The sequence below is a fragment of the Lactuca sativa genome, chromosome 8 (assembly GCF_002870075.4).
Source record: "Lactuca sativa cultivar Salinas chromosome 8, Lsat_Salinas_v11, whole genome shotgun sequence".
Lineage (NCBI taxonomy): Eukaryota > Viridiplantae > Streptophyta > Magnoliopsida > Asterales > Asteraceae > Lactuca > Lactuca sativa.
Genome location: NC_056630.2, coordinates 230,901,831 through 230,923,416, shown reverse-complemented (window position 1 = coordinate 230,923,416; position 21,586 = coordinate 230,901,831). Strand labels below are relative to the sequence as shown.

Here is a 21,586-nt window from a genome sequence, read left to right as displayed (position 1 = left end):
GTCAAAAGTCAATGGTTAACGGTCAAAGTCAACAGTCAACCATCACCGAACATTACGCGATGGCCATGCGCATTATCCATGCCTAGATCTCGACATCAGATCATAATGACTTCCTTGCCATCGCGACGTGACCAGACATGTGTCGCGTCATGGCCCCGTTGATGAACCACCTAATCTATTAAGTGTTTAATCTGACAAGTCCAAGTCTCATACTTTCAAGAAGACCTTATACACTCCTATGGCTCATAAAAATTGTAACTTTATGGACATGCATGTCCAATGCGTCTCTCACACCATTCTTGGTAAAAAAATGAAAAAAATGAGATCCTAACTCCAAGCATTATACCTAAAGACTGTGAAAGACCGTAACCATTGTCTAAAATAATTCTGGGGCAAGGTGGAATGATAAAATTTCAAACTTTAACACATCCACCAAAATAACTTCATCAAATGGACTGAAAACAAGCTTAGAATCTAGATCTAGCAATTTATAAGCATAAAGAGGGAAACTTACATCATACCCAAGGTTCAAAAGCCGAATAAAAGTTAATATCTTCTGATGCAAAGCTCTAAAACTCAATCTTTCAAGACTTCATAAATGTAACTAAAATCCCACAAAATGGATGAAAAAAGAGAGAGGAGGCTTAAAGTGGTGAAGGGGAGGCGTGGGTTTGCTCTCAAGGAGCTCTTGATGTGTTGTAGGATGAAAAATGACCTAAAACATGAAAAGAATCCTTTAAATATAGGGAAACCGTAAATTTATGGGTTTAGGCTGCACAACTCACCACGTTATGGCTATAGGCTTTCCGAGATTTCATTCCAGCTTCAAACAATCATAACTTCTTTGTTCCAAATCCGTTTCAGAGATCATCATACGCACGTGAAGGTATTAACAAGCCCCAAAAGTCTATCTAATTACTTTTAGCGTAATGTATACTGGAAATACTTCATTAATACACACAAATAGTTCAATTATTACTTTTTCCAATTCTACCCTTTCGCTCCAAAACACAATTCAAGGGCTTAAATCACTTAACCAACATTAGCAACATAAAATAAGGTCTAAACTTTATTCCCTTGAAGCCCAAGACTTTTACTAGATCAAATTATGGTCTGCTATCCCAAATTTAGCAACATCGTGAAACTAGATGTTACATACATGTACTACTATAGGATCAATCATGTATGTCTTTGCATGTACTAGACCTAATATCTCATATGCTCTTAGCATGGTGAGTCGATATCAAGAGAATCTTGGCGATAGCCATTGGACGACCATAAAGAATATCCTTAAGTATCTAAAAAGAACTAAGGTTATATTTTTGGTAATTAATGGAAAAGAATAATTGAGAGTTATAGTTACACCGACACAAGTTTCTAGACTGATAGAGACAACTCGTGCTCATAATTGGTATGTGCCTTCTTACTTAATGAATAGGCTATTATGTGGAAAATTCCAAACAGAAGAAGATGATGGTAGATTCAACATGCGATTTTGAATACATTGCATCAAGTGAAGACGCACGGGAGGCTACATGATTACAAAATTTTATCGGTGATCTTAGAGTAGTACTAGACATCAAAGAACCACTTGAGATATTTTGTGATAACGAGGGTGAAATTACCTTGACTAAAGAACCCAAGGACCATGGTAATTCAAGAAACATTAAGAGGAAATATCATTATGTTCCACATGTTGTAGAGGATGGTGACATCATCGAGAGTCGGGTATCATCCGAGAATAATCTTGTTGATGCATTCACAATGCCACTATCAAAAGAGAAACATGATGGTCATGCTAGGACCATTGACATGAAACTAGATAGTGATTTGACGTAATCATTTAGTTGTATTTTGAGTTATTATGGAGCATTTATACAGTATGAATTGTAACCATTTTTTATATTTATTTCAAAGAGTTTTAATAAAGAGTACTAGTTTGCTATAAAAGTCTTGTTAATTCAATTACTGTGTTTCACTATTGCATGTTTAAACCAACTTCTAGAATATATTAATTATGTTCAAAACTCCACATTCGATCGTATTCTCAGGAATTTAATATTTGTATTAAATACTACCATGAGTATTGGTTGATTGACCAAATTGTTTTGGGCATAGCAATAGAGATTGCACTAATACTGTACGAGTACTTGAAAATAGAGATTTTAAGTATTGGGACAAACCTCACTTAGAGATTACTTCATGGATCTAGTGATAAATATTTCATAGGTGGCAATATCTTTTATTCTTAAAACCAAGATATATATATATGTGTGTGTGTGTGTGTGTGTGTGTATATATATATATATATATATATATATATATGGGGTTTTGCTTTTAAAATTTGTTGTGCATTGGTGTGCTCCAACATTATTCGTAACTGGTACTCATAAATCTATGGAGCCCTCGATGATTTAGTGCTGAAATTTAAAGTGCTTGGTCGAGACTTGACTAAATTGATGTGTTAGATTTAATAGTCAGATGTAATGTACGAAATTTAATCGGGAAACATAATATTGAACATTGATATTAACTCATATCCATGACTCATGTTCATAGAGATATCTAGAACAAAGAAATAAATTGATTACTTGTCTAACGATCGAATTCTAATCAAAGTTTGGCAGTTATGGTTAGTGAAATATTTAATCCTAAAAAGTTGATGACATGTACTAGTAGGAGACTGTTAGAATGGTGTCCGAGGTCATTAACTATTTTGGTAACATTTCTAATAATAGTAGAGTCCTTTTGGGTTGGCTTCATGATCCAAATAACATAAGGAAAATGATATTAATAATATGTTAATTTATGAAGGAACTAATAAATTAATTAGAAATTATTCTTATATGTTAATTAAAAGGATTTAATTAATTAAAGACGTTGAATATTATTTAATCATCGTGATTAAATGGAATATTCCAATACCTCTTGTAAGACATATAGGGGATGATTTCTAGATCCATTGGATAAGGATAAAGCTGGTTTGAATCAGATAAGGATAGACCCTAGAGTTTCTATCAATCTGGGATTCTAACAGTTGTCTAGAAATAGACTGATAGGGTAAACCCATAAAGCCAAATATTCCTTCTCCTAAAATCGTCCACATTCTATCTTTATCTCTCTTTAGACGAAAATCACATCCTCTCTCTAAGGGTTTGATGGTTTTTGTATAAAACCTAATTTTGGTTGAATGCTTTTGCAATTTGATGTGGGGGTTTTGATTCCATTAGAGGGGTGCTCTTTTAGATCCTTCATCTTTGCAACAAGCTGGCACATATGAGATCACAAGGAATTGAATATGAGGTTGGTAATCTTTACTTTGTTGTTTTTCAAAGTTCGTCGCTATAATAGTAAAACATATATTTTAGGTTGCATGTGCGCTTAGGTATATCAAGTTTTTATTTTTCCATTACCTTTAGATAGTGTACTTGATGCTATAAATCCCTAACATAGTACAACGATGCATCATAACATAATGACAAAATTTTGGTTGTCCGGTCAGCTTACCAAACCCACTATTAGCACATACGCGTACACAATGAGAGACACACTTTTCTATTTAGTTAAAGTCTCCGTATGTCTAGACGAAATAGAAAGAAAGTATCCACATCTACTTAACACGTTTGGATGATTTCATTGATGGTAGTACTAATAGCCTATATTAGAAGTGTGATGTTTCAATATTGCTTGTTCATTGTTAACTTATCTATTGGGCGGTGATGGGATTTTGGATGCTACTATATGAGGAAATTCAGAGCAACTGGTGAGACTGTGATGTAAGTTTTTTATGTATTCATGTTATCATTATACAATCACTACAAATAAAATTACATTTAGTGGCACAAAGTTTTAGTGGCATTTTGCTTTTGTGCCACTGTAGTGTACTTTTAGTGGCACTTTGGTTATTCCACTATAACTTTTAATAGATATAATGACACTTTACATTTTATAAGACTAATTTCCATATCTATTACTATTAGAGTCATAACAAGTTAAAATACCACTAATAATTTACATGTGTCTTATATTATAAAAAAAAAGTTTATTAAAATATTTGAAAACTCGTATGTAAAAATTGAAAATCCCAAATGTAAAAGTCAAAAAATTAAGTGTCGCCTCCTCCTTCCTACCTAGCGGGAAAACGAAAATATTTTTTCACAAAATCCTACCAAAAAATTTGGGGCTTTAGGAAGTTGGAACGATTCCTTTTTCGTGTTTCCCTATACCGCTTCTCCCCTTGCTCCGCTATTCAATCGATCTGTTCTAGATCATCTACGTTACTTCGCTGCTCTGCCGCTCTATTCCAAATCGCCCTTCCTCCTTCGTCATTGTGAGTTTTCTGCCCTCCTCCACCCTCTTCCGACATGCTCTGCCCTAGATCCTCTTCCCTCTTCAGTGTCATTTTAAGTTTCTATTCATCTCTATTATTTTATATTATAGTAATTTTTAGAAACAATAATTTGTGCTCTGCGGCTTGTCGAATGCAGTATTTTGGAAACACAGGCTTGTACAATGCAGTATTTCGGAAACCCAAGCTTATCTTTTGAGGTATTTCTATGTTAGTAGGCGGATGTGTAAATGGTCAATGTTTTATGCATATATCTAAAACATATTTTAATTTGATCCAACATGAATCAGAACAGTACTAGCCCCCCTCCTCATTAAATTTAGCCTTGATATTTAATACTTGTTTTGTGATAATATTAGGGGTGATTATATTTGTGGGTGTAGAAGTAAACTACATAAAATAACAAAAACTTACAGAGAGATTGCATTTTCTCTTTTGACATGTAAGATTATCAGAATATGTGGTGATTAACAGGTTGCATTTTCTCTTTTGACATGTAAGATTATCAGAATATGTGGTGATTAACAGGATGCTTATGCTGTTACAAGTAACTTCTATTAGTTTCCTAAGTTATCAACCAACTAAAAAATTGCTTTGTCTCTCTCTATATATATATATTGTAGATTTCCCCATCTCTTGCAGGTTTATTTGTGGTAGACAAGCTTGTGCTAAGTATTTGTGGTAGTAAACATAAATTTGATGTTCATGTTACAATCCATACTAATTACTTGTTCCATTTAGTTGCTTTTGTTGAAAATTAATTTTTGATGATTGCAAACATACAATCTATACTAGTTTATGTATGCCTTACAATTTGTTTGAAAGTGAATGTATGCCTTACTATTTCTATTTTCTACTCTACTTATTTAGTTCTTTTAATACAGCATGATCAATGAAACTTTATAGTTTGTAACTTTGTATCAATGTATGTTCCTCTTGTTATGATCACGTGATCAATTTATTTTATGGGTTAATGGGTTTATTTTCCTTATGCAACAATGCCATATGTTAATTGATGTTTGTTTATGTTAGTCTTGTTAACTATTAATGGTTTTAATGTTGTTTGTCACTTACTAAGTTGTTTTAATGGTTTATAATATTAGTTAATAATTTTGTTAATGTCATTTATTTTTTTGTGGTTTTATATTGCTATTATTAATGTTTACTTGTTTTATTTATGTTGTTTATGAATATTGAGTTCTTGACTTCCTGTAAATTGTCAACTATCAAATCACTTAGGTAGTTAAGTGTTAGGTTGTAAGTATGTAACTAACATTGTATGTATTATGTAATATATTATAATTCAAAATAGGTTCAAGAGTTGATGCTACAAAGAACAGGTCAGGTGACCCAACTAGGAAATATGGAGCACAATTTGTGAGAAAAATTGGAGTGTCTTCCAACATGTAAGTTTTTTCTTTTTATTTGTTATTTTACTACAATTCTATTTTTTTACTTAATATTTATTTTATTATTGTTAGAAATATGTTTTTGTAGCTGGAAATTTGTTTTTTATGCTGAAAATCTGTTATTTTCAGCTGAAAAATTGTTTTTCAGATACTATTGCTAAAATCCAACATTTTTATAATTCTTACATTCTTTTATTATCTTTCTTGTTGTAGCTTCACGGTGTTTGTCAAAATCAGTCTGTCCTTGGACCGGACGAAGGCTTTACAGGCTTACCACAATTGGGTGTATAAGAATAGAATTGGAATAGAGTACATGAGTGTATTTTAATATTGTTGAGTGTACCGGAATAGAGTCTAGCTAGATGTAATAGAGTTAAGATATATTGACCATATTATAAGTGATATATGAAGTTATTGTTGTTAGAAAAGTATAATTTTCTTTTAAATAATGATATTGTAGATCTATTTGTTATCTTAATTGTATTGTTATTATTGTATATTCCACTTAAAATTAAAATAAAATTGAGTCTAATTTATTAATATATTTTATTGTGTTAAAAAGTGTCATTAAAAGTATGAAAATATTTAGTAGTTAATTAGTGTCATCAAAATAGTGTCACTAAAACCTACAAGTGATTTAGTGGCATAATCAAAAAGTGCCACTAAAAACCAATAAGGCTGCAACGACACAACCATAAAGTGTCACTAAAGGTCTTTAGTGGCAGCGCTTTTAGTGACAGCTTTTCTTTGTGTCACTGATTGCCCAAGGGGTCTTTAGTGGCACTTTTTCGGTTTTTAGTGACACTTTTTCTATGCCACTAAATGTCATTTTATTTGTAGTGAATAAAATTTTAGTTAAGTTATTTACACTCTTTTCTTCATGTGTTTTTTATAACACATTATGTTATTGGTATCTTTACTTGAGAAAAAGCATGACCATGCTCGTCAAACAGTTGTACCATCAGCTTTTAGCATCGAAGTAAAGGATTGACATGAACTAGTTGATAGAAGCCTTTACCCATCTTGGTCTGAATGTTTATACGATAGACTTGTGCTTAGATTACATACACATTACATAAGTATTAGTAGTGGTGGACACAGAACATTTTCGTAGGGGTGACACGAAATTTTTTTTCCAAATAAATCTATATTAGTAGTGTCACCCGTGTTTTAAGTCGGTGCACCCAATAGAAAAAAACATAAAAAAACATAAAAAAACATTAAAATTTGTTTTACACTATGTGCCGGCGTCGGAGCAGTAGCCCGGGACCCCTAGGGCACCACTAAGGTCCGCCACTGAGTATTAGGCACCTATAACGAAATGTACTATAATAATATGTTATTTTCAACTATTTGTGTAACTATACATCCCCGTAAATATTAGGAATGACCATTGGTTTTTTGTGGTTTTTGGATTTTGTGTGGTCCGTGCTTACTATCTGTAATACTTCCTTACATGTTAATTATTGTTCAGAAACCACAACCTGTTGTGTTCCAGCCTCCAAAGCTACAGTAGCCACCTTTGTTGACAAAATGAGACCTAGGGTGGCAAAGTCTTCCAACCCTATGATGAACACAGTTAATGAAGGCAACTACAATGGTGGCTGCCAAGACTATAAATAGAGACTTCATTCTTCAGTTGTAAGCATCCCAAAACACAGAGAAACAGATAGTATAACACTTAGAGTGAGAGTGTTAGTGAGAGGGTTGGTTTTTTCTGTAATAGTTGAGTGTGAGAGTTGCTCCTCCTATTGTAATTCTATTTTAGTGTTTAATAGAAGAGTTTTCCAACCCCAACAACTGGTATCAGAGCCCCGTTTGGTGTCTAGGGAATTCTTTACGAATTTCTCTGTTTTTTCGTCAAAATTTTTTTGTCTCAAAATCCATTTTTGAGTACACCGTTGGAAAGGGCTAGTTTCAAGGATTCCGAATATATATTTTTCGTAATTTTTTGACCACGGGAAGACCTCCAAAATGTCGGTCAAAGTTTGGTCAAAGTCGCCGGAAAATATCGCCGGAAAAACCAATCGCTGGAAAGCCTCACCGGAGAAGGAGTGATGTCATCAGTGACGTCATCATTGACCAAAGTTTCAGAAATTTGCAGTTTGGCCCCTGAAGTTTCAGAAAATTTCAAACAGGTCCCTCTGTTTCTGAAACAATGCAGTTCGGTCCCTGTTTGTTCCGAAAGTAACCTGTTTACTCCCTAGACTTCAGAAAACTTTCAAAAAGGTCCCTGGTTTGCAGAAATGTTTCAGATTGGCCCCTGTAAGTTCCGAAAATTACAGTTTAGCCCCTATAGTTCTGAAAAGTTACAAATTAGCACATAACTTTTCAAGAAAGTATATTTTGAGCCCGAAAAATTCTACCCCACTATTTTTGACGCTTCCGCATCCAACCGAGAGCTCGGCTTTATCTCATTTTTCCTCGAAATATTTGTAAAATAAATTTGCAATTATTTTCGATGGAATCTACAAGTACGATTACGATGGTTCGACTTACGCCCACAAATTACAACATGTGGAAGCCAGGGATGGAAGATTTGCTTAATCTGAAAGATTTAGCAGAGCCTATAGAAAAGCAAGGTGTCAAACCTGACACGAAGACAGACGAATTTTGGACGAGAATAAACAGGAAAATGGTGTCACAAATTCGACAGTGGATCGACCACAGTGTTTTTCATCATGTCTCTTAAGAGACAAACGCGTACAAACTTTGGGAGAAGCTCGAGAATATGTATCAAGCAAAGACGGCACGCAACAAGACCTTGCTGATGAGGCGCCTTGTAAACCACAAGTTGCGAAGTGGTATGTCCATAACCGAGCATACGAGTCAGTTCCAGGATCTCGCAAACCAACTCGGTGCTGCTGATTGGGTTTTCAAAGATGAGGAACAAGCCATATTGCTCTTGAGTTCTCTACCAGATAATTGGGAGACGCTTGTTGTGACTCTCAGCAATTCTGCCCCCGGTGGTAAAGTGACAATGAAGATGGTCACAGACACCATAATGAACGAGGAAGCAAGAAGGAAAGAAGCTGGTACATACCAGTCTTTTGCCCTTGTGTCAGAAAACAAAGAAAGAGGTGGGGGCAGAACTGGAGGCCGAGGTCGAGGTAGAGGTAGAGGCAGACATAATCAAAGTAGAGGAAAATCCCAAGATCGTGCGAAATCACGAGATCGAGGGAAATCACGAGAGCGAGGTAAATCTTCAAATACATGGTTCGAAGGCTATTGCAATCATTGTAATTATTATGGCCACAAAAGGAGTGATTGTCGTAGGTTCTTACGAGAGCAGCCCGAGACAAGTCAGAATCCAAGCAGGGAGAATGGTGAAACCATGGTCACCATAACACAAGATGTTGCCCTTGTTACATACGAGGAGGAAGCATGCCTACATGTTGGAACTCATGATGATTGGGTGATTAATAGCGCTGCATCATATCATTCGACTCCAAACCGGGATTTATTCACTACTTATAAACCCGGAGACCATGGTACCGTGAAGATGGGAAACACCAGTTTCTCAAGCATTGCTGGTATTGGTGATGTGCATTTAAAGACCAATGTTGGATGTACATTAGTGTTGAAAGATGTTCGGCATGTCCCAGAGCTAAGAATGAATCTTATCTCAGTTGGAGCTCTTGACGTCCAAGGATATGATAGTCAATTCAAAAATAGCACTTGGAAGTTGTTAAAAGGTGTTATGGTTGTTGCAAGGGGACAACTTGATAGTACTCTTTATAAAAGCCATGCAAAGCTACTTCAGCCAAGTCTCAATGCTGTTGAAGAAGAGACATCACCAAACTTGTGGCATAGAAGACTAGGCCACATGAGCGAGAAGGGATTGACGACTCTTGCAAAGAAGGAGTCCATTTCAATGGCAAAAGATGTTGCCTTGGATCCTTGTGAATACCGCCTATTCGGGAAACAACACAGAGTTTCCTTTAGCTCCACAAGAAAGAACCGCTCTGAGTTGCTGAGCCTTGTCCACTCCGACGTATGTGGACCCATTGAAGTAGAATCTCTTGGTGGAAGCTGGTATTTTGTGACATTCATTGACGATGCATCACGAAAGGTATGGGCATACTGTTTGAGGATGAAGGATCAAGTATTGGACCTCTTCAAAGCTTTTCATGCAATGCTGGAAAGACAAACAGGCAAGAAGCTAAAATGTCTCCGATCAAATAATGGAGGCGAGTACTATTCCCGTGAGTTCTGTAAATACTGCACGGAACATGGTATCATACATGAAAAGACTGTCCCACGAACCCCACAACACAATGGTGTAGCAGAACGGATGAATCGCACTATTGTTGAGAAAGTTCGATGCATGCTAAGCATGACTAAACTCCTAAAGCCATTTTGGGGTGAAGCTGTATTGACAGCTTGCTATCTAATAAATAGGTCACCTTTCGCTCCATTAAATTTTGAAGTTCCGGAGAAGATATGGACGGGTAAAGACATATCATATTCTCACTTGAGAGTATTTGGGTGCAAAGCGTTTGCACATGTATCAAGTGAATTGCGGAAGAAGTTGGACCTCAAATCCACTCCATGCATCTTTATTGGATATGGAGATGAAGAGTTCGGGTACAGGCTATGGGACCCAGAACTAAAGAAGGTTATTCGAAGTAGAGATGTGGTTTTCTAAGAAAACCAGTATTATGATTTCAAGGCACCGGTTAACAAGCAACAAAGCTCCAAAGTTTCAGATATAATATCTGAAAATAAAGATGATGTTTCCACTGAAGAAGAGGATGAAGAAGTTGATGATGCAAATCAAGAAGGTGTTGAGCAGGGGGAACTTCCACCCCATGATACTTTAGATACATTTCCAGAAGTTACAAACGAAGGAACTCAAGTTAGACGATCCGAACGAGTTCGTGCTCCATCAAGAAGATATCCGACTTCAAACTACATCCTTCTTACTAGTGAGGGGGAGCCAGAAAGCTTTCAAGAAGCTCAATCTCATATTGACAAAGCAAATTGGCAGAAGGCCATGGAAGAAGAAATGAATTCTTTGCAGAAGAATCAAACATATGAGTTGGTGAAACTCCCCAAAGGAAAGAAAGCCTTGAAAAACAAGTGGGTTTTCAAGTTGAAGAAACACGGCAAGGGAAATACTATGAAGTATAAGGCGAGACTCGTTGTCAAAGGTTTCCAACAAAAAGAAGGACTCGACTTTGATGAAATTTTTTCACCTGTTGTGAAGATGATGTCTATTCGAGTTGTACTCGGATTAGTTGCTAGTCTAGATCTTGAACTTGAGCAGATGGATGTGAAAACAGCCTTTCTCCATGGTGATTTGGATGAAGAAATATACATGGAGCAGCCTGATGGCTTTAAAGTCCCAAAGAAAGAGCACCTCGTCTGTAAATTAAAGAAGAGCCTTTATGGTCTTAAGGAAGCCCCAAGGCAGTGGTATAAGAAGTTTGATTCATTTATGATGAATCATGAGTACAAGAGAACTATTGCAGACCATTGTATCTATCTGAAGAAGTTTCCAGATGGGAAATTTGTCATCCTTTTGCTCTACGTGGATGATATGTTGATGGTGGGCCAAGATGCAACGATGATCAACATAGTTTGAAACTATGTTTATGCTATGGGGGAGCAAAGCCAATCGTGGAAGGTTATACAGATGCCGATATGGCCGGAGATCTTGATAGTAGGAAATCTACATCAAGTTACATTTTTACTTTGGCAGGGGGAGCTATCTCGTGGCAATCCAAGCTATAGAAGTGTGTTGCACTGTCAACAACAGAAGCCGAGTATATTGCTGCCGTTGAAGCTGGGAAGAAGCTTATATGGATGAAACGGTTTCTTCAAGAATTAGGCTTTCCACTAGAAGAGTACATCATTCATTGCTAGTCAAAGTGCTATGGACCTGAGTAAGAACTCGATGTACCATTCCCGCACTAAACATATTGATATTCGTTATCACTGGCTTAGAGAAGCAATTGAGGGACGGGAATTGAAGTTGTTAAAGATCAACACCAACAACAATCCTGCAGACATGCTAACAAAGGTGGTGACACAAGAGAAACACAAACTATGTGCTGACATAGTTGGGATGAGGATTGTTGGACGGAGACTGGAGGGGGAGATTTGTTGTGTTCCAGCCTCCAAAGCTACAGTAGGCACCTTTGTTGACAAAATGAGACCTAGGGTGGCAAAGTCTTCCAACCCTATGATGAACACAGTTAATGAAGGCAACTACAATGGTGGCTGCCAAGACTATAAATAGAGACTTCATTCTTCAGTTGTAAGCATCCAAAAACACAAAGAAACAGATAGTATAACACTTAGAGTGAGAGTGTTAGTGAGAGGGTTGTTTTTTTTTTATTTTTTTTTTATTTTTTATTTTTTTTGTAATAGTTGAGTGTGAGAGTTGCTCCTCCTATTGTAATTCTATTTTAGTGTTTAATAGAAGAGTTTTCCAATCCCAACACAACCTAGTTTATCGCTATGCAATATGGTATCTACAAAATCTTAGTAACTATCCGGTACCGAGGTACCCAACCTACACATGTAATCCCCCTCGAGAGTTTCATACTTATACTTATGAAGGTTGAAGATGTACCACAACATTACAACGAGAGAGAGAAGTGTGGGGTTTTCGTAAGTTAGTTACTAGAGATGTTATTGGTCGGTAAATGAGCATTAATCATAGCACCACCAAATAAGCCGACGTTTTATTAGACATTTTATTATTTTTTAAACAAATTTGTATTTTAATTACTCATGTGATAATTTCTCTTTCTGTTAACCAACCCATGGTTTTATTCCATATATTTTCACACGAATTTGCCAAAATTCGTCAAATATAATCTCACGGTCACATTCAAATTTCTTTATCCAACACCTATTGGCTTGGATTTATTCCTTTGTTTCTAATATCCAATTTTCTTCTCTTTAGTAGCCCATAACTTCTTCTGTACTTGTTTCCTTAGTACCTTAGACTCTTGATTCAGTTTTTCACAATCCGCTTCTTTAGCTTCTTACATATCCATCATAGACTCAGTCACTCAGAGATGCCTTAATACCTTAGTGAATTCTTGGAGGGTGAAGGAAAACTATCATCGGAAATTAATTTTAACCGGTAGGAAGATATTTTAGAGAATGGCTTACTGACTTCGGTGTGAAATACGCTTTGAAAGGTTTTTGGTATTCAAATATAAACTAGTTGAAATAGATCATATATATGGAGGTATGCCAGAAATGTAATAAATTTGAATGTTAGGTGGAAAATCATAAATAGTTAGGAAGAAATCATAAAGTACTTTGGCATTTTAATTTATTAAGTAAAGTAACCCAACACACATCATTTAATTAAATCATCCCATCAATAAAAATTTTCTAAATGTCAACTCAAATGCTTCTCTGGAATCCGAAATATAATATTCCGGAATACAATCTTCCAGTGACAATTGTTATTTTACAAAAAAGAAAAAAAAATGGTTACTTGTGATAAAATCCTCATTGGCTAGTTAATCAATATCCGTGCAATATATTAATAAAAGATATTGAAAAGGTTAAAACAAAAACTTGAGAAATACTAGAGTATCATCTTCAAATTAGCTCGCCTGAATCAAACTTTTCCAAAACTCGACAAATACGCAAATGTATTTCGGTAGTTTGACATAGACCCTCTTCATAAAATGCTCTTATCCGACGTATCTCTTCCAACAATGTCTTTACTAGTCCAACCATGTCATTCCTTTGACCACTATCTTCAACAGGAGACCCATTAACCTGTGAAGAAGAGATTAATCCTAATGGAACTTTGAAGGATGTATCTACATTTGGCTCTTTGAAATTTTCTTCAAGAGCACCTTCTATTGGGATCCCTTCATCCTCTTTTATAGTCGATTCAACATCATTAACCATTTGTGGATGACAATGATACATAGAAGACACATCATCTATAGAAGAGTCTCCTAGTGACCTTTCTTTGAAGGATGTCTCTATATGCGCTAATATAACTGACTCATCTGCTATCAAATCGTCTTGAACTTCTATTGGTATCTCCTTCAAAACAATCAGATCAGCTGTCTTATACACTACTTGTGGCTCATGTGGAAAACATTCAATTTGCTCAACCCCATAACCATTTATATGAACATTGTCTGAAGAATCATGTTCATCTAAGGAGGTGTCTGGATTCGTTTCCATAACTGAGTCAACATGATTAACCATTTCTTGAAGATCATGATCCATTGAAGACACATTATCCATAGGAAAGTCTCCCAGTGGCTCTGTGAATGAATCTTGACCATCTTTTAACGATGTCTCTACAAAAGGATGTTCCATGGACATATGTCCATTCTCCTTCAAAACTGAGTCATCATGACATGCATTTTCACCAACTTCACCACATTCCTTAATTTCTTGAACATAAGACACATCAACAGGAGAAGAGCTTCCCCCTGACTCTTTGAAGGAATGTTGAGAATCTTCCAAGGATATCCGCACATTTACTTCATTAACTGACTCAAATGGTAAAGAAAGATCTTGAACTTTACTCAAAGGTATCGACTTTGAAGGTAAAGAACGTTGAAATTGCTGGTTCATATAACCATTGATCAAATGATCATCGCCTTCAATAGGAGACATATAGTCCGCCATTGAAGGGCTTCCAAGTGGTGTTTCGAAAGAATCTGGAGCATCTTCAAAGGATATTGTCTCTACATCCACTTCAATAACTGACTCATCTAAAGAATCTTGAATCTCTTTCTTAGGTATGGATAATTCTTGTGAAGAACTTTCAGTTGGCTCTTCAAAAGAATCTTTAAGAACACCTTCTGTCGACATCTCTTCACCCTCTTTCATAACTGATACAACTTCATTAACATGATCATCACTTTCACCAACTTCAGTAAATTTGTTTCTTTCAACAACATCTTCAACCACAGAATCTTGATCATCTTTTAAGGATTTCTCAACATTCGTTTTTGACGAAATAGACAAATCATGACCCTCTTCAGAAGGTAGAATCGACTGGTCAACTGTCGTCACCATTTCTTGTGCTTCATCTAAAGAACGTCCGATTGGCTCTTCTAAACGTTCTTCAAGTACATCTCGCATGGAAGTCTCTTCACCCTCCTTCATAACCACCGGTGACATTTGAGATGCACTTTCAACAACTTCACCACATCCATTTTCTTCTGGATTCTTTAAGATAGGCTCATTCAGAGGCGCTTGCAGAAGGGCTCTATCAACATATTCAGATTTGTTAAGAACTTGAACATCTTCACTTTCTTTCACATTCTCTTTAAGACCCGTTTGAATATCAACAGACTGAGATTCCTTTAAACCCATTTCATCAAAAGCGTGACAAACCTTCTCATCACCAAAACTCATTTCCCTTTCATTGTTTACGCTCTCATGCACCTCAACATGATTCTCTTCTACGCACAGACAACAAAAGAAAGGTTGAGTCAGTTAAATTAAGTTCATCATGGATAGCTGAACATGTACACATAAGTAAAAAAAAAGTTAGAGAATCCAGCAAAGAAGCCTTAGAATATCATTAATGCCTCTAAGTACTTCTAGTTTTCTACAAATTAAAGAAAACACGATCGTACCTTCACCTGTAGCAGGATCTATAAATCTTCCGTTGGGACCCTTCTTCCTCTTTGATGCCCTCCTCTTCTTTGGACCAGAAGGCATGATTGGTTGTGTTTACAGAAAATTTTACTAGTACTTAGCTTTCGTAGACCAGAAAGAATGGCGAGAGAACATGAAGTTGATGATGAGAAGATAGCAATTTATAAGAGTTCCATGTATTTTGATATTAATTTTATTCGATTTGGTTAATTCTCTAATGCTAAAATAGAATGAACAGAGTCAATGAAGTGAATCTTTTATATAGAGAAAAGAAGAAGAAAAAAGCCTATGATATTAATTTACTTAAGATTTTTTTTTCTTTTTTCTTTTTCTGATAGTTGCCTTAACTCTTAATGTTGTCAATAATTTCTTATCATAATTTATATACTCTAATAAATCACTTTATTCAAAATGAATAAAAGTCTATAAACTTTTTCATCAAAATGTTCCATTTCTTGTTGTGACAATTTAATTATCATAGTTTTTATCTTGCTAAAAATAATATAAAAAAGTCAATTTAAGCTTTTCTATATTATATTGACTACCTTGTCTTATACACGACCTACCGGTTTTTGAAACCCCTATACGAAAAATAAAAATAGATTTCTATGTATTCGTTTTGCAAAAATTATGAATATTACAATAAGTTTATAATTTCTATAAATAAAAAATAAAAACAAATAAACGATAGTACATTAGATAATCTTACACTGATCCGTTATCGATCTGTCACTGATCCGTTGCAAATATTGATGTACGCAAAAAACAAAAATTCGGGCCGCCTAGACGACAGCTGCCGTTCCTGTATGGTCACACACTCGACACTTGCTCATGGCCGACCCTAGTGTTATATACTTTTAAAAACATACATGCTAATAAACAAATTCGATAATGATTTGAAAATCATGTTTGAATGTTTACAACGTAGTAAATCACTATATTCGGAATGAATTAAATTATTGTTTTAACAATATTGTTTTGGTATTGATATTCAATAGAAGGAGTATTTATAAAACAAATTAAAGATTATAGTGTGATTATTTTCATTCCTTCCTGGCTAAGTAAAATGTCTAATTTATTTTTGTGAAGTTGTTCACCCTTTTAAACAACTGAAACATGTAAAATGTTTACATTTAAAAGTGCAAAAAGAATATGACAAGTCATAAAAAAAACTTCACATTATAATGGTAGAAAAATAAGTTTGTACTTATAAACGTGCAAACATATGAATTATATCTACACTTTTACACATAAAAGTGTAGAGATTTATTTGCTGCATTTAATTTAAATTTCTTCCCGACGGTGGATCATGTAGTTTACATTTTTATATATTTTTAAGTCTATGGAGATCTGAACAATACAAATCACAAAAATATAATGTCACTTGGTAAATCAATTATTTGTTATGAATCTTCCAGAGTTATATTCTTGCAGAAGGTTTCGTCAACCCAACCAGGTTTGACTTATCTCTATCTCTTACTACATTGAAGGTATATCACCGCGTCAGCCTACGGTGAGATGACCACAACATGTTGTGTGGGGTGTGTGATGAAGAGTGAAGACCTCCGTGCGACACCTTTTCCTCATAGCTGTTTCTTATCTTTTTTTTTTATTTTTATTTTTTTATTTTTTTTTTAATTCATTTAATTTATTATTAAATTCTCTCTCTCTCTCTCTCTCTCTCTCTCTCTCTATATATATATATATATATATATATATATATATATATATATATTAAATTTCATGATTTTTAATTCCTATAAATAAAGTATAATATTTATATATTGTTTATAAATATTCGAATATTAATAAAACTAAGGGGAGAAAATGAAAGGTAATAATTTGCTATGAGTTAGAAGATTAAAGGAAAATGATATGGTGATGAGTTGGAAAAAAAAATATGAAAGGGTAGACTCTTAGGCTAACACTACAACAATCGGACCCTGTGCAGACCACGATTTTAGACTCTATGCCGACGACAAGTCGTCGGGTTAGGGTATGGCGACGACAAGTCGTGAGGGAAAAAGTCGTCGGCACAGGTGTGTCGGCATAGGTATGTTACGTCGTCGGCATAGATGTCGTCGGTATAGCTAGCCCTATTGCGACGACATGTCGTCGGCATAGATTTTGTCAACGACATTTTCGACGAAAAAAATAATGTTTTATTAAAATCCTATGGCGACGACGTATCGTCGGGATAGCTATGGCGACGACAAGTCGTCGGGACAAGTTTAGGCTATTACGACGCCTTGTCGTCGTTAAAGGGTTTTATCAGTTAACGGTTGTGGACCTATAGCGACGACTAGTCGTCGGGATAGCTACTGTTTGTTTTTTTTAGCTTTATAGGTTTTGTACATTACCATTCCTGCATTTTTAACAAATCCAAAAAACATTGCAGCATATATCAATTGAAATAAATTAACTAGGTACCATTGTTCAAATTCAAAACATCAAATTCAAGTTTAATATTACAATAAGTAGTTAACTAACATTGTTCATAATACTAAAAAAACATCAATCATCATTATCATAATCGTCTTCTCCTTCTTCTTCTCCTTCTTCTTCCATCCTTTCGGCAAATTGTTGAGAGCTACTTGCTTGTGTGTTATAGTTGAATAGAAAGTTAGGAAATGGTGGTGGTTGGAAGTTCGGAATACAAGCCGCCAATGATGCATTATATTGTTGCAAATATTCTTTCATTTGTTGTGCATCGAATTGGGATTGAGATTGGGGTTGAGATTGAGACGATTTGGAAGTGGAAGGCCGTTCATTTGGAATTAAACCGAAGTTGGCGGTTGGTCTCCTACCCACCCCGCGAGCATGTCCACGTCTCGTCCCAAGGGCACGTTCTAAACATTCTTCCTCGTTTACTTCTCCTCCTTCCCCAACCTCGTTTTGCATTTTCTCATATTCATTTTGAATTTTCTACTAAAATAAAGAAAACAATTAACATACGTTAATTAAAACAAACAACTAAACTTAAACATTCAAAAAATAATAATATTCCTTAAACAGGAAACTATAATTAATAATAATATATTTAAACAACATATTCATTTCGTTTATCACTTACCCAGTCTTCTTCTGCTCGACTTGTACACCAACCCGAACCTTCTTTGTAGCGCATTTGTCTCCAACCCTCAATATGTTGCGGCTTGATTCCCATTTGTTCCTATAATAAGTGAAAAAACAATAAATGTATTTGTACAAATGTTAATAACAATTTTAAATAATACTAATGTATTTTATTACCTCTAAATAACGTCGTTGAGCATACGGTCTACATCAGTGAGCACTTGTGTGTGGAAGTTTCGACCTAGTAACTTTATTTTTTCCCGACGTGCGTCTGTATTCCTCGGTCAAAAACAACAAATCAATTATATCGTTCCAATCTTGGGCGGTCCAATCATCCGGTGGACGTCTTCTTGCCCTTTCCACATTACGATATCCACCAACTCTATCAAAATGTTTTTTCATCTGATACTTGCGCTCTCGATAAGCTCTTTGCATATCTGCTTGGATACCCGCTCGAAGGGGTTCCCACAAGTTTGTGCCCCGATACCTATCAATATCAAAATAAGTCTGCAAAAGGAAAAACATATTTGATTAGTAAAAAAATATTTAATATGTGTAAAATTCAATACATATAAAATGTATTGTATATTTACCTCTAGTTCGGGATATAAATCAACTTTGTACTTGGCAAGAACACGACGCCAAGTATGATAATGCAACGGTACCTTTGATCCCACTAGATTTGAGATCAGTCTGACAAATAGTTGCCTGTTGTCCCCTATAACTCGATACGTCCGCCCGGAGATATCAATTAGCAATTCCAAAGGCTTACACTTGTTTTTTTCATACTCATCGTACAAATTTAAGTTTCTCCCTTTGCCACGCACATTCACATTCTTCGCTTGTGCTATATTTACATATACAATTGGAAATTTAGAAATTTAAAACATTAATATATCTAATAATTGAAAATTTCATATAACTTACAAGATTGGCAATCCGATGGTACACCGCGTGCAATCCCGTGTGGAGGTCTATCCCCACCATCTCCTCTGTGTCCCCTCGCGACTTCTGCCATCTGTTTAACAAATATTATAAATATTCAGAATATATAATAAAACTAGAAATAAGCAACATTTCAAAATTTAACAAATATTATAAGCAATCAGGAGATATAATAACAATAACATACCATCAACCAGATTCATCACTAGAACAATATACATGTACAACATCATCATCACTGTCATAGTTTTCATTATTTATTTCTTCATCTGAAGAGTACGTATCATCATCGTCATTTTCATCGTTAATGAAATCTTCATCGTTTATATTAGGAGCAACATTCCTCCTAGCAACCACACTTGATTCACCAACTTCACCTAAAGTCGTCTGCATAGGTAAGGTGCCTAAGTCGACAACCAAGGTAAAATCAGTTGATTGAGTGTTGTTCACAACATCTATCTCATTCACAACACCGATACTTGGATGATTCCAAAGTTTTCGATGATGAACCTCTTCCACAACTCTCCAGTTATTGTTTTGAGTGGGATCTTGGAGATAAAATACTTGTTTAGCTTGCGTGGCTAAGATGTATTGTTGATCATTAAACCACGTTTTACCGACATACCATTCATGACTGGTATCGATAAGAATCATATTATTTATAGTCTTTAAGCGTCCATTACGTAATGAGGCATTGAACCATTTACCACGAAAGAGTACAACTGATTTATTATATAAATAATGCAACTCTATGATCTCCTCTAATTGACCATAGAATGGTGTACCGTCTTCTCCGAATGTAACAACACCACTATTTTGAGTAGTGCGTCAGAGATCATGACTATTCACAACAAATCGGACACCATTTACTATGCATGCAGTGTACGAATATGCACGCAACGAACCATATGCAAACGCCTTTAATTCGTCAGTACAGTCCGTAGGCACCATCTTTTTGGAGACAATAAATCTGTAAGGAAATATAAGATTATATGTTTAAGTAATAACTTAGTTTTACATTATAAATATATAACATACTTACCTTTTCTTTGAACCATGAAGGAAATTCCTTTTTGAAATCACTTTCAGGCAATTCTAATTTGAATTCACTGAATATGGGACAAAATAATTAGAATAGTTAAAACACTATCGAAAAGGTAGTTAATAGATTAGAAACTTACGATTTGTAGCTTCTCATCTCATCCTCATCGCAATTGTTTACTACAAACCAATGCAATGATTTTTTGGCCTCGTTACAAAGTTCAGCGATTTTCTTAGCCGACATTGTTCGACATTGTGATGAGAAGACAGAAAATTGCCTTTTTGGAAGGCCGGGATCATCATTTCTATCAGCACGGTTGAATTTAGTTTGCATACCCTCAAGATACATAGAGCAAAATGTCAAAGCTTCGTCTGCAACGTAACCCTCTGCTATTGAACCTTCTAGTTTGGCTTTGTTTCTGACATTATTTTTAAGTTTTTTCATATATCTTTCAAAAGGATACATCCATCTCATGTGTACAGGCCCTCCAAGAATGGCTTCATCAGGTAAATGAAGAATAAGATGAATCATTATGTCAAAAAATGCTGGAGGATATATCAACTCAAGATTGCATAAGATCTTCACCACTTATGTTCTGGCATTTCTCATGTCGTTAACATCCAATGACCGTGCACAAATTTTTTTAAAGAATGTACATAGGTCAATGATTGTTCTTGAAACATTTGGTGGGAGACATGCTCGAAACCCTATAGGTAGCAATCGTTGCATGAGGACGTGATGATCGTGAGACTTCAACCCAACCAAATTTGATTCAGTATCATTAACCTTCTTCTTAAAGTTCGATCCAAAACCATCAGGTAGTCTCACTCCTTTAATGAATTGACAGAAACGTTGTCGATCAATTGGTTTGAAAGAGTAAGAAGCATGTGGGAGTATTTCCTTCTTCTTGTTTTCTTCCTTGTTGTTTTTCTTCATCTTCTTGACTTTCTCTTTTGGCCATTGATCTGGTCTAATGCCCATATTTTTCAAGTCAATTCTTGCTTCTTTTTTGTCTTTGCTTTTATCATTCATCAGTGCAGTATTCAACACACTCTCATTCACATTCTTTGAAATATGCATAACATCGAAATTGTGTTTTAGATCGAGGGAAGACCAATACTCAAGCTCAAAGAAGATACTTCGTTTTGTCCAATTTAACTC

General features: G+C 35.3%; 2 protein-coding genes and 1 long non-coding RNA gene across 3 annotated transcripts; 1 reads left to right on the top strand and 2 right to left on the bottom strand.

Moving 5' to 3' along the window:
* The first annotated feature begins 4,486 nt into the window (after positions 1–4,486).
* LOC111891782 (uncharacterized) lies at positions 4,487–6,140 on the top strand. The gene is made up of 3 exons (XR_002850320.2): positions 4,487–4,548; positions 5,661–5,754; positions 5,971–6,140. It is a non-coding gene; the product is annotated as an uncharacterized LOC111891782 (long non-coding RNA).
* A 6,941-nt stretch (positions 6,141–13,081) lies between these two features.
* Positions 13,082–16,338, bottom strand: LOC111891803 (uncharacterized). Its single transcript, XM_023887856.3, has 2 exons — positions 15,342–16,338; positions 13,082–15,164 (listed from the first exon to the last, which is right to left on the bottom strand). Exons 1-2 carry the CDS (start codon positions 15,424–15,426, stop codon positions 13,327–13,329), a joined length of 1,923 nt encoding a protein of 640 aa, XP_023743624.1. The 5' UTR covers positions 15,427–16,338; the 3' UTR covers positions 13,082–13,326.
* A 4,011-nt stretch (positions 16,339–20,349) lies between these two features.
* On the bottom strand, positions 20,350–21,094 carry LOC111891789 (uncharacterized). The gene is made up of 2 exons (XM_023887847.3): positions 20,565–21,094; positions 20,350–20,492 (listed from the first exon to the last, which is right to left on the bottom strand). Exons 1-2 carry the CDS (start codon positions 20,954–20,956, stop codon positions 20,372–20,374), a joined length of 513 nt encoding a protein of 170 aa, XP_023743615.2. The 5' UTR covers positions 20,957–21,094; the 3' UTR covers positions 20,350–20,371.
* Between the last annotated feature and the right edge of the window lie 492 nt (positions 21,095–21,586).